The 13,641-nt window shown below is 42.3% G+C and overlaps 1 protein-coding gene across 1 annotated transcript; it reads right to left on the minus strand.

The window, feature by feature from the left end:
- Window positions 1-2,353: 2,353 nt before the first annotated feature.
- Window positions 2,354-10,428, minus strand: SVIP (small VCP interacting protein). The gene is made up of 4 exons (XM_065404073.1): window positions 10,360-10,428; window positions 7,178-7,228; window positions 4,457-4,573; window positions 2,354-2,988 (listed from the first exon to the last, which is right to left on the minus strand). The coding sequence occupies exons 1-4, from the start codon at window positions 10,420-10,422 to the stop codon at window positions 2,974-2,976; spliced, it is 246 nt and encodes an 81-aa protein (XP_065260145.1). The 5' UTR covers window positions 10,423-10,428; the 3' UTR covers window positions 2,354-2,973.
- Between the last annotated feature and the right edge of the window lie 3,213 nt (window positions 10,429-13,641).

Raw genomic sequence — 13,641 nt, forward strand, 5'->3', positions numbered from 1 at the left:
CACACATTTACATATCTTACCTAAAGTCAGATACACTGAAGCATGCAAACACTCCTAAACATGATGCTAAACCCTTAAGGCCTTAATGCTGCAACTGGATTTGCACGTATGGACCCTTAGAGCCAGAGTATGACTGAAGCCAGTAGAACTCCATATAGGTACAAAGGTCTACCTGCATAGATCACAATTGGGCTTAAATTTATACAGGGAAGATTTTCTTAACTTTATAAATGGATGGGGAGGAAAGATAGAGAAAAGGAAAAAATTCACAGCTACAATAATAAAGACCCAAAGGATTCCATAGTCAAGTGTAGAATTGTCAGCTTCCATAAGCAGCATATACTTTGGCATAAGGATACCATTTCATAGAGCATGTAAATGATAAAAAATTAAGGGGATAAATTCTGGATCCCTTGAACTCAATGGCAAAATTATCACAGACTTCAGTGAGGCATTGTTTAGAACTCTGCTTTTTGTTCTTCCTAGGGTCTGTACAGAAGACAGGCTATATATTAAATCATGTATTTTGCAATAGACAAAAATGTATTATCCTTCAATTTTATATTGTTTTCAGATAGGGCAGTCCAGTACTTTGTCAATATATTTCGTAAATACAGTAAATTGAGATACAGTTGTAGTCTCGTCTATTATTCTACACTAAAAACAAGTACAAAGCTCTCAATTAACTTTTTATGCTGATGCAAACCAGAAAGGCAGGAGTTTTTGGAATGTGGGGGCTAAAAAGTTATTCTGGGATTACTCTACTTGAAGTCCACGCAGTGTTGTAATCCATGTTTGTTTTTTCTATCATGGCTCAGTTTTTCCATTGACAAGATCTCCTGTACTTTCTGAAACCACTGATTCAAGTGGGTAAACAGATTTCCATGTCACTTTTTTGAGCAGTTAATCTAGCTCAATAGTGTGGACTTTCTTCTCTACCCCTAAGGTACGAAAAACAAACAAACCACAACGATGAACCTAATCGTCTAAGATGCCAAATACTTTTGAATGTTTTTAAAGTCAATATATCTGAAAGAACTCTGACTCTCACAAGACTGGACTGTTAAAACTTAAGTATGGTAGTCATTTAAATAAATCAAAGTTGAGTCACGGAGCAGTTAAAAGCTGGTAGGCAGAATAGTGTCACACTTAAGAGTACAACACTTATTGATATTTGTCTCCTGGCTGACTGCTGAGCCACAATGCAGTGTAAGTGAATGAATGCAGAGGTTAACTCCAGGTAGCACAAATTCCTTCAGAAATTCCTGATCAACAAAGCCACGATCAACAAACTCTCCCCCGCCCCCCCCCCCCAAAAAAACACAAAAAACCCCCACAACCCAACCCCCCTCCCAAATTCCCCTACCATTAAATTGGCACTTAAATGGCACCGCAAATTGTCTTGGCGTAGTCACACTATAGGATACTCACTCTACTAGAAATCCTGGACAGAAAGTTGCATTGTGCATTACACACACTGTATTTTATAACAGTCTTCCATTGTAGTCTAATTCAGTAAAACAGGAATAGAACAGTGAATAGGGCAAATGCCCACACTCAAAGTAAATGTGAGGTATCAGTATCTTCTATGAAGGCCATTGCTTTTGTCACTAAACTAACAGTAGTATACTCTTGTTAAGAATTCCTTTGCTATTGTGAATTATGAAGGCAGAAGCCAGGAAGCTAGTTCTTTCAAGAAAGTGGATTTAAGATGATAGTTTTGGATTCAAGGGGAAAAGATAGTGTATTTAATCCAAGTAACACTTCCACAGTCCAACCTGGGTCAAAAATGGAGTCACTAGGACACTAATAGGCCAAACATAGTGCCCTCCAGGGAAAATAAAAGTTGTATTTTTACTGGAACAGGATCATTTCTAAATTCCCTCATCTACTCAGTAGTGTTCTGAGGTCACTTCTAGTTTTGGAATCTGTTCATAATACACCAGTTTAGTTAGCTGTAAATAATCAAAAGCAGTTTCACATTTGGAAAAGGATTACAGACATTCCTTGATACAAAAGAGCAGTAAAAGTGCTTCTAGCACTTGGCAAATATTATTGTACTATATATAGTTAAGCCACCCAGGTAGTACAGAAGCTTTCAGGAAATAAACTATCCAAGAGATGACCTAATAGGTCTTTTTCCTTTTCTATTTTTTAATATTTCCAGAAGTACAACACTACCCCCTTGTGGTGCAAAAAAGAACAAAATAGCCAACAATGTTTAGCTTAGCTAATAGCATTAACTTCCAGTACGTATTATAATATAATTATGTACTCAAAAGAAATCCATAATTGGCGAATCAATGAAAAGAGAACGGGCATAAGACCACAAAATATTTACCTCAATAAAAGCATGTAAAGCGATTATAATTTAAAGTGATTTTTTTTTTACAGCACATTTCACAAAATTTCAATTTGTAGAAGCCAAGCTTTTCCAAAAGCCTTTTTAAAGGCACTAAATTCACAAGTAATTAACCAATAATTAGTACAGAAGAGATGGATAGCAGCACAAGTATCTAGAGAAGATAGCTTTTTTTTTTTTTTTTACAAAGAGGCAAAGTTCAACAAAACTTTAAATAAATGCTAAAACAAAAACCCACACACACTAAAAGTTACCCAAGCTGTGCATAAGTTCGTTTCAAGAGCAGAAATATAATACATTCACTTTATCACCATTAAATACTAAGTTCATTCCCAAATAACTGTGCATCTCCCACTCTCCACCCCACCCAAAAGTTGAAGCATGAGACGTTTAAAAAATGACAAGTTTTGGCCACCTTTGTTTTGCATTCTGAGATTTTTGTGTGAAAAATATTCTTAGCATACACCTCTGTTGTACTGCAATGGCAAAGTACTGTTGAATCTTCATATGCAAACAGCAAAAGCCACACAATGAATAAGTGCCACTCAGCTGCAGAAACTGGCAAGTTATTGGCAGTATTTGATCCTCTTCTTTTCAGATGCCACATTTCTTTATCCAACCTGCCACTAGAAAAATAAAACAAAGTTGTATGTATGCAATAAACTCAGTGATTCATTACGGTCCACATACTTCATTCAAATCCACCAATACTTTTTATGTGCAACAAGAGGATGCACAACTTTCTAGATACTATCCCTGTCCCAAGAAGAGTTTACCATCTAAAAGGAAAGCAGCAACTTATTAAAAAGGTAAGGGAGAGGGAAATAAGCATATATAAAGTGTAGATTAAAAAAAAAAACAGATGCACACCAAAAATACATAACTTCTCCCTTGCCTATTTATTATTATTTGGCTAATTTCTTATAAGCATGGAGGAAAAAACATGGTTTCTGAAGGAGGTTGCCATCTTACAAGTACGGTCAGTAAGGGTGTTCCATGTGCAGGGAGCAGCCTGGAATTAGGTGTGAATACGACTGTGGGAGAAGTTGATAAATGGGAAGTCAACATTCGCATTAATGGTGGAGCAGAGAGGATGGGAGCAATGCAGTAAGAGACAGGAGTGGACAAGTGGTGAAGGACAGAGCTGTGAAAAGCCTTGAAGATTAGGAAAAGTAGCTTGCGTTTTGTGGTAGAAAAGGGAGACCTAGTGGAAGAATTCAAAGAGGGGGTGGGTGATATAGTAAGACAACACGAAGGAAGATGAATGATCTTAGAAGCTGCATTTCGAATGGATTGGAGGGAAGGATCAAATGGGTATTGGAGAAATCATAAGAAGAGCAGGTGCAATAGTCAATGTGGGATAAAGAGTCTGAACAAGATTTTGCTGTGGGAATAAAAAGGAAAGATTGCAGCTTAGAAACTTGACAGGAATTGAATCATTGACAAAATTTGTCTACAACCTAGATATGCGGGTCAAGGAAGAAGAAATTAAATAGGACTCATGATTGGCCTCAGTGACCGGGAGCAGGGTGATACTGTTGATAACCGCTGAGAATGCAAGTGGATAAGAAGGATCTGGAAGGAAACTTCAGTTTGGGACATGTTAAGTTGACTTCTGCTTTCTATTTGTGCTTACTTTGTTTTGTATAGTTCTTTAGTACAGTGCTTCTCAAAGCCGGTCCGCTGCTTGTTGAGGGAAAGCCCCTGGCGGTCCGGGCCGGTTTGTTTACCTGCCGCGTCTGCAGGTTCGGCCGATCGCAGCTCCCACTGGCCGCAGTTCACCGTCCCAGGCCAACGGGGGCTGCAGGAAGCGGCGCGGGCTGAGGGACATACTGGCCGCCACTTCCAGCAACCCCCATTGGCCTGGAGCGGTGAACCGTGGCCAGTGGGAGCCACAATCGGCCGAACCTGCGGAAGCGGCAGGTAAACAAACCATCCCGGACCACCAGGGGCTTTCTCTGAACAAGCAGCGGCCCGACTTTGAGAAGCACTGCTTTAGTAGACGTATACAGACAAAACTGAACTTACTAATAAAGCTAGTTAAATCTAAAAACATTTTTAAAAGGATTTAACAAAGTAAATCTTAAAACTTACTCTAAGTCCGCCTCCTCCTCCTCCAGAGCTTGAAGATGCAATTTGTTTCTCCATTTCCTCCTGTTTCTTTTTCTTTTGCTCCACAGAATATGGGTTCTTAACACCCCGAGAGGTGGCCTTTAGGGAAATAAGATAGGGTAAAATACTGCAGTCCAGTTTCTTTCCAAAGAAATAAAATCTTGGCAACTATATTTTGTGGGTTTCTATTTGGAAGCAATATTGAAACACTAATTAATACTAGTATGTAACACAGCAGCATAACTTTTTAAGGTACTTTTTCACATTGCACAGTATTTGTCAGTGATGGTAATGGGGTATTCTCTTATTTCATTTTTATTTGTATATCCAGCTGGGCATAATTTAATGAGTAAATGCATGTGGTTTGTATTCAAATTGTAAAATTAAACGTTTCCCCCCTCTCTCTCCTTCAAGAACTCCCAAGCACTTTGATCCTGCAGTTTTTCCAATTGGTATGAGCTCTATATTCTTACCTTCACCAATTGAATTTTAATTTAGAAAGGATGGTTTAGGCAGTCTGCTGCATCCAAGAACCCAAACTGTTACTTTATTATGGGATCACTGCCCCACCTTCTCTTACCACATGGATTCCTGCAAGTACAGGGCATCCTATGGCTAACAGAGAGATGTTAGCCAAGAGGTCTCATTACAATTTACAATAAATGCATGAGGGGAGATGACAGATTTAATTTCCACATCTACAGTCCTTATGTAAACCCTACCACAGAAGTCAATGGGAATTTTACATGCAGCAGAACTGCATGGCCAAGTGGTTAGGGGCCCAGCTTAGGATGTGTAAAACAAAGGTTCAATTCCTATACCACAAATATCCTCTGTGACCCTGGGCAAGTCACTATTTGTGCCTCAATTGTCCATCTGTAAAATAGGGTTAATAGTACTTTCCCCTACCTTATAGGGGCGTTGTGAGGATATATACATTACAAGATTGAGGCACTGAGCTACTATGGTGATGGGGCCATATAAGTACCTAAATTAGAGCGATATAAGGTTCTAAAACATGAATACCAAGGCCGTACATAATAGCTTCTTTTTCCTCTTACTTATTTTGAAATCTGAACTTTACAGAATTTTTAATGCACTTCTAACTCATAATTTAGAGCTATAATACTACATGTGAGCAACAGAAAGAATAAGGTTAAATCTATGCTGAGAGGAAAGAGGAACAGACTGTTAGCACAAATCCAAGGTGGTGGTGACTGATATCGGTCAAAGCAGAGTTGTGACAAAGCAAGACTGTAGACTGAGTAAGAATGTGAAGAGAGGCATTAAGCTGTCAATGCAATATAAAATATGAAGTAAAGATGAAGTAGGGTGATCTGAACAGTATATTAGATTAGCATATTGTTTGCACAGAAACAGAATGACCTAGCTCCAGCATGGTTTGAACACAGGGCTGGAAGCCTTAGTTCTAGTCATTTCAAAACAAACAAACAAACACACAAACACACACACACACACACACTCGTGTGTCAAGTTGCGTGTTTGCAAAATAGAAGCTTTAGTTTGTGTCTATTTTCACCATCTACTATATCTCTTCCTATATGGTATTTATCTACCTACCACTCAGGGTTGTTGCAAGGATATATATTTAGAAAGTACTTTGAGAGTCAAAGCACTGTAGCTGTACTAAATCCTTTTTTTTTTTAATTAAAATGTAGTCTAAAGCAAACCAAAAAAGTTTTAATAAAAGGGCCTTTAAATATCACTTAAATGCTGCTATAATAATTTAGAAAGTGCTTTTATTCATGACTCAAATATGAATCATGATCTTTTAAACAGGAGCAAACAGAATAAGCCCGTACCAGCAAAAGGCCAACTATACAGAGAACAACAACCAACAATGTTCATACAATACACACATTCATTATCTTCAGATTTCAGCTGCATATTTGAAATTCATCAAGACATTTTAGAGAATTTGGATTATGCAGTGTTTAAAAAAAGTCTGGTAAGGTGCAAATAAGGCTACAGTTCTATTGCTTTAGGCTTCTGTATGTGTTTCCACCCTCCTATTATTACCTCTGCCCTAAGGCACATACTACCTCCACTTTCCTAAGTTTAAGACCTCCCAGCTTCAACACCCAAGTCCCCAACTTTTCAGGCCCAGAGTTTGTCAATGCCACTGCTTAATTGACTGGGATGAGAAAAGAGACCCATATTTCCCTCATGTTAATGAAGCAAACAGACAACAAATTCAGCTACGTTGAGCTTTTAGAAGTAGCAAGTAACACTTGCAAATGCCGCCAAAACAATTGCAATTTTTGAAAAATGCAACTGAAATCTCTTTGGTGTTTGTGGTCAAAGTAAAACAAAAATATCACTGACAAAAATCAATTTCTTCTTTGGTTTATAAGAACTTTCCAGCTTTGCATTCACATTTTATAATGGCAGGGATTTTCAACAGCGCTAATAGCCATTTGAATTTCAATGGGAGTCAGGTGCCTAACTATCTTAAGCTTCTTTCAAAATCCCTGCCAATGTTCCATGACATCATTGTATAAATACCCATCAAATACATTATACCCATCAAACTAGTAACATGACAGCCAAGTGCAATGATAAATTCCACTTGCCTATAGTCCACGTATGCTGTTCAGCTGCATTTCGGCAAAGAAACCTCTGGTATTTCCCATATTAAAACTAGTGGCTACATAACAAGTTTCTGAATAAATGTAATGTTACCTCCATCTGCCTCTTTTCTGCGGCTTCTGCAAGTTGTCTTCTTTTAATTTCCTACAGAAAATTTGAAAAAAAGTTATATTCCACTGTAGTAGAGAAAACAGAATAAATTGTTTAACAATGAAAATATAGTTTTAAAAAAGATTAAATGATATAATGCATAGACTACTCCATGTCCGTTCCTTGTCATTCATATGAACCATGGAAGTTATTTAATCAAATTCTGAACTTAAGTCAAACAGCAGCTGCTTCTTCTCTCTGTTATAAGTATTAAAGTAACTAGATAAGGACAGTATGCTTTTGGTTACTAAGATGGTAGAGTGTTATTGCTGCTATAATTTATTCCAGTCTTTGAGTAACAGTAGTTAGTGTTATGCAGATATATCCATTAGAAGGCCACATGTCAGATGACTTGTATCTTTACCGCAAAAAAAAAAAAAATCATTCTAGGATGAAACATGCAATAAGAAGGTATTTATATGGCAGAGAAACAGAGTTATTCCATAAGTTGTCCTTGTCCTTTGAAGAGAAAAGAAAAATGAGATCTTGGTATGATTGCTGTTTCCCTGAGGGCCTCATGAAAATAACCTCATGAGATGTGCCTCATCACAAGCATAAATATTTTAAAAACTAACATCATGAAACCTCTGATAGTAATGTTTACAAAACAACTGTAACTAGACTAGCTACCACTATAAATGGATTTTCACTGAATGCAAGTTCACTAAAACCAGGCTCCACTGTTTTCCAGAGTTAGAAAAGCAGATTTATTTCCTTACCAGTTAAATCCCAACCAGGATCTTGATCCAACAATCAGGTCAGCTAGCATGGGCCCCTAAACCCATGAAGAGTCCCACTGATTCTGAAGTCAGTAGGCTTCCACAAGGATGCAGGGAACTATGCTAAGAAGATTTGTACCCATGTCAGTAATAAATGGTAGTGAATGATGGCATATGTGAAATGAGTTCACCATCTTAGTAAAGTTTCTAGTACGAGGGTGCATATAACAAACAGGAGTGTAACAGAGAGATCAAGCACGGGTTTAGAGACAGAATTACCCTCTCCCTCTAACAGATGGTCCCGCCAGATCTCACTTTGTGCTCCTGCAGATACTTCACGTGCAGGACACCTGTGACTGAGACTGACAAACTCCAAATTGTGTTAATTTTAGTTCATGCTAGAGGTTTTGGGTTTAAGGGGGGCATGGATTAGCATTCATACGACTCTCCCCATCAGTATGCAGCCCAGGGAAGCTAATGATCCAACCAGCAGACCAAATTTGGTGATGTATCCTGGTCATGTGCCTCCTGAGACATGTACACATGCTAAGAAGAAGGGGTTCCACCCTATGTTTTTTGTTCTCTAGTTACATACTGTGTGGTAAGGTACTGACCCTGCGGTACCCAGCTGGTAGAAGGACAGCTGCACAGCTTTACCGAGAAGCACCTAGACTTTTGGACAGTATAAAATAACAGGATTTTCAATGTTTTAAAACATTATAAAGAGAGACATTTAAAAATTAGTTTGTCAAATTGAGTATGTTTGGATTTTGTTTTTTTAGTTCTTAAGAGTTTTCTGTTGATGTTTATCTCCTGTCCCCCCACCCGCTGCCAATCAAGGAAGAAACTGACTAACAAACATTCATATGACACTACCCATATGTGCAAATACTTGCAAGATCCGGTCTGTACAAAGGAAAGAGCAAAACTGATATACCAAGTGCTGTCAAATGCCCAAAGCAGACAAGATGGAATGGGAGAAAAATATCTGTTTGCCCATCAACTTCTTTCAGTTACAAGTAAGACCTAAATTATTAAGTAGAAAATTTTCTTACAAAAATATGATTTTCAAGTTGGTGTCCCTTTAAAGATAAATGTACTTAACAAAAAACAAACCTAGAGCACTATGGAGCTGCTTCTGCAGATCCATGCAAGATCAATTTTTTTTTTTTTTAAATTAAAGGGTATATTTAACCCTTAATTATACATCGAGGGCTTAATTCCCTCTGTCCCCAAAATAAATATTTAAAAATGCAGTCTTTTAACAGGATCTCTTACTGCGTGTATGTCACTGGAGTACGTTATGGGTGCACCCTTGGGAGCAGGGCTGGTGCAAGGAAGTTTCGCGCCCTAGGCGAAACTTCCACCTTGCGCCATCCCCCCACCCGCTGCCTGGGGAGCCCCCCCTCCCTGCAGCAGCTACCCCCCTTCTGCAGCTAACCCTGCCCGGGGAGCCCCCCCCCCGGAAGCTAACCCCCTTCTGCAGCTAACCCCGCCCGGGGAGATTCCCCCACCCACGGAAGCTAACCCCGCCCCAGCTCACCTCTGCTCCGCCTCCTCCGCTGAGCACACCGATTGGAGGAGAATTAGAGCGGGGGCTGTGTGCTCAGCAGAGGAGGCAGAGTGGAGGTGATCTGGAGCAGGGCCACCCAGAGGATTCAGGGGGCCTGAGGCAAAGCAATTTTGGGGGCCCCTTCCATAAAAAAAGTTGCAATATTATAGAATACTATATTCTCATGAGGGCCCCTGTGGGGCCCGGGGCAAACTGCCCCACTTGCCCCCCGGGGCGGCCCTGATCTAGAGCAGGGAGTGCTTCCCCTGTTCGCGCCCCCCCCGTTACTGCAGGCAGCCCTCCCCACGCCCGCCTGCCCCAGCTCACCTCCACTCCACCTCCTTGCCTGAGCGGGCTTTTAGGCGCCCTCAACCATTAGGTGCCCTAGGCAGCCGCCTAGTTCGCTTGTGGTTGCACCAGCCCTGCTTGGCAGGCAGCAATCCTCACGGCTCACTGCACCCCAGGTGGGCTAACCCATCCCAGCACATTGCTGCTGCCCTTGTTCTGCCTAACGACTGAACATCTATTACCCCGCCTCACCTCTGCTGCATTATTTTAATCTTGCGATTATGGGAAAACCACACCCTGGCAAGTCGCGCCTCTGTGGGGTAATTTCAAAACCCGACAAAAACAGAAAAACAACCAAACAAACCGCTAGCCCAGAAAAAACCGTTCGGAGGAGGAGCTGAAAGGAGGCTGCACCTGCTGGGGGCCTGCTCCGGGGCGGGGGGTCCCTGCCCAGCTGGCGTGTGGAGGGGCCGGGGAGCGCGGTGTGCGCGGCCCAGCTAGGGCGTGTCGGGGGGGAGAGGAGCTGGGCTCCCGGGGTGCGGAGGTGCCGTGCGCGCCGCACTCACCGGGTCGGGCGTCTCCACCACGTCCTCGGCGGCTCCCCCCAAGCAGGGCAGGCAGAGCCCCATGCCGGGCCCCGCTCCGCTCCGCTCCGCCGGGCCGCCTAGCGCTCGCTCTCCCGGCTCAGGCAGCCAGAGCTCCGGGGACGCGTCGCGACGATCCCGCCCGGCACCCTCAGAGCGCGGAGCCCGGCAGGGCCCGCCCAGTTCTGGGATCGGGGCACACGGCGCCACCTGCAGCTCCGGAGCTGCTGCCGCCGCCGCGGGGTGGGTGGGGCAGGCAAGAGACAAAGGCCGGAGGGAAGCTGGCTGCAGGCTCGGGGGAAGGCGGGAGTCAGAGTTCCACCATTGTCCTGTTACCGGAGGGCTCGGCTACCGCAGGGTGTCGTGTAGGAATGTGCTACTGGTAGCAGTTACTGATAGGTTAGATTGTAAGAAACTGCTACCTGATGTAGCAAATGCCTACAGGTAGCAGTTTCTTGCACTATAGTATATGTGAAATTGCTATGCGTAGAAATGTGCTATCTGTATAGCAGTTATTGATACGTATAGATTGTAAGAAACAGCTTTTGTAAAAAAATGCGACTTGATTTTTTACATGCTTGAAAACTGTTATCATGTTTTAATCTTCCCTCATATGTCATGTTCTCTAGACATTTAATTTTTTCCCCTCTTCTCTGGACTTTTTCTAATTTGTCCACATCTTTCCTGAAATCTGGTGCCCAGAACTGGATACAATACTCCAATTGAGGCCTAATCAGCGCAGAGTAGAACAGACATCCCAGAGTGATGTTCTGTTTTTTTGCAGCAGCATTACACTGTTCACTCATATTCAGCTTGTGGTCCAGTAGGAACCCTAGATCCCTTTCCGCAGTACTCCTGCCTAGGAAGTCATTTTCCATTTTGTATGCGTGCAGCTGATTGTTTCTTCCTAAATGGAGTACTTTGCATTTCTCCTTTTTGAATTTTATCCTATTTATTTCAGACTATTTCTCCAGTTTGTCCAGATCATTTTGAATTTTCATCCTATTCTCCCAAGCACTTGCAACCCCAGCTTGTTATCATTCACAAACTTTATAAGTATACTCTCTATGCCTTTTATCTCAATCATTGATTAAAATTTTGAATAAAAACATATCCAGAACCGATCCCTGCAGAACCCCACCCATTATGCCCTTTCAGCCTGACTGTGAATCACTGATAACTACGGTCGGAACTGTTTTCCAACTAGTTTTGCACCCATCTTATTTTAGCTCCATCTAGGTTGCATTTCCATAGTTTGTTTATGAGAAGGTCATGGGAGACAGTATCAAAAGCCTTACTAAAGGCAAGATAGACCATGATGACCACTTCCCTGCATCCGTTTTAGCAAAGTAGGACCTGTCGCTGCTGCAGGTAGCACGGTCCTACAGATAGCATTTCTCTCTCTCTCTCTCTGCAACCTGTAGGGATGTGCTACCTGTAACACTGCTATATATGTGATGAAGCTAATTCCTACAGGTAGCAGAGACATCGTGAATTTTTACCATTATGCTCAGGTAAACAGTGTCTCGCAGCCAGCTAGCGGCTTTCCCTTACAGACCGCAACACATAGTTTGAAAACCCCTGGCCTAGCACAATAAGCAAACCTACTGTGCTATTTTCATTAGGAGCAAAAGAAACCAATGCTGAATACTGCAGCTGACAGAATGTGAGGTAAACAAGTATCACCCAGATCTCTCTCTTGATAGAAAAGCTTTCTGCTAAACTCTGCAACAGAGCCGCCCAGAGGATTCAGGGGGCCTGGGGTCTTCGGCGGCAGGTCCCAGGGTGGAAGGACCCCCTGCCGCGGGTCTTCGGTGCACTTCGGCGGCGGGTCCCGGGGCGGACGGACACACACCCCCCCCCCCCGTCGCCGAATTGCCGCCGAAGACCCGGAGCGGAAGAAGCTCCGGGGGCCCGGGCCCTGTGAGTTTTCTGGGGCCCCCAGAGCGAGTGAAGGACCCCGCTCCAGGGCCCCCGAAAAACTCTCGTGGGGGCCCCTGCGGGGCTCGGGGCCTGGGGCAAATTGCCCCACTTGCCCCCCCTCTGGGCTGCCCTGCAGCCCAATCACACTCCCTATCTTCATCTGGCTTCTCTCACTCAGCACAAAACAAAATACACACAAGATGACATTTGGATGAGTTTCTGATTTCAGCAGCAGATCTTTTCACCCCTCTGGATCTATCACCAGGTGTTTGACAGAAGTTGGTGTGCCTCCCACCTCTCTTGTATGGTGTAGTGTACAAAAGAGAGAGAGAAATGATTTTTGCAAACAAACATTCCATTCCTACATGGAAACTATTGACATGCTTGATAAATGGAAGTGTGTCAACAAATTCTTTAAAAACAACTGTGTGGTAAGCAATACCTTTGAGAAACCATTCTCTGTCTTCATCATCCTCTATAACCATGTCATCAAAATCACCTGGATGACTGCTTGAAACTCCTGACACTACACACTCCTCTTCTTCCGTGTGTGTGACCTCCACTTGGCTGTTGTGAGGCGTATGAGATACATTGCTTCCCATTTCTCCTACCTCCTGAGGTTTTCACAGTGTCATCCACAGCAGTTTCCTTTTCCATGTTTCTCTGTGATATGTTTTCCTCACCTCATTTTGGAGGCTCTTTAAATACTTTTAGTTGGGAGATACTGTACAACGTTGTTAAACCTTTCCCTAACTTGTTTTCTAATGTAACTCTTTTGCCTTCTACAGCGGCAATTTTGTATGGTCCCACGTAGGTATGTTGTAGCTGCCCTCCCTTTCTTGTTTTCCTTCTCGCATTCAGTAACATGACAGTGTCACCAACCTTGAATGTTATTTCCCCATGTTTATGAGTCTTAGTTTTGGCATACTGTATTTGTTGCTTATCTTGTGCTTTTGAAATATTACTAATAGCCAGTTTAGTTTCAGCATCATGTCTAGCTTCAATTTTCATGATGTACTCTTTGTAGTATTCTTCATCGAGTTCCTCGAAATCTGTTGGCTTTGGAAACAAATGGAGAAGGAGTTGTGTTTGTAAAATGAACAATCACAGAATAACATATGCACCTGAAAGCTGAAGGACACTTATCGTGTAGTTGTCTGAGACTTGCTCTGGGAATCTTGCCTCAATGCCATACAGTAGTCGATAGGGTGCCAATTTGGTTGTCATGTTTGGTTTTGTTCGCAAAAAAAATACGTCACCAAGAAATTCATCCCAATTAGTCGCACTGTCATCAACCAACTTGCGCAATGCTCTGTAAAAAATGGTGGTGGATTATTTGTG

The sequence above is a fragment of the Emys orbicularis genome, chromosome 4, assembly GCF_028017835.1.
Source record: "Emys orbicularis isolate rEmyOrb1 chromosome 4, rEmyOrb1.hap1, whole genome shotgun sequence".
Classification (NCBI taxonomy): domain Eukaryota; kingdom Metazoa; phylum Chordata; order Testudines; family Emydidae; genus Emys; species Emys orbicularis.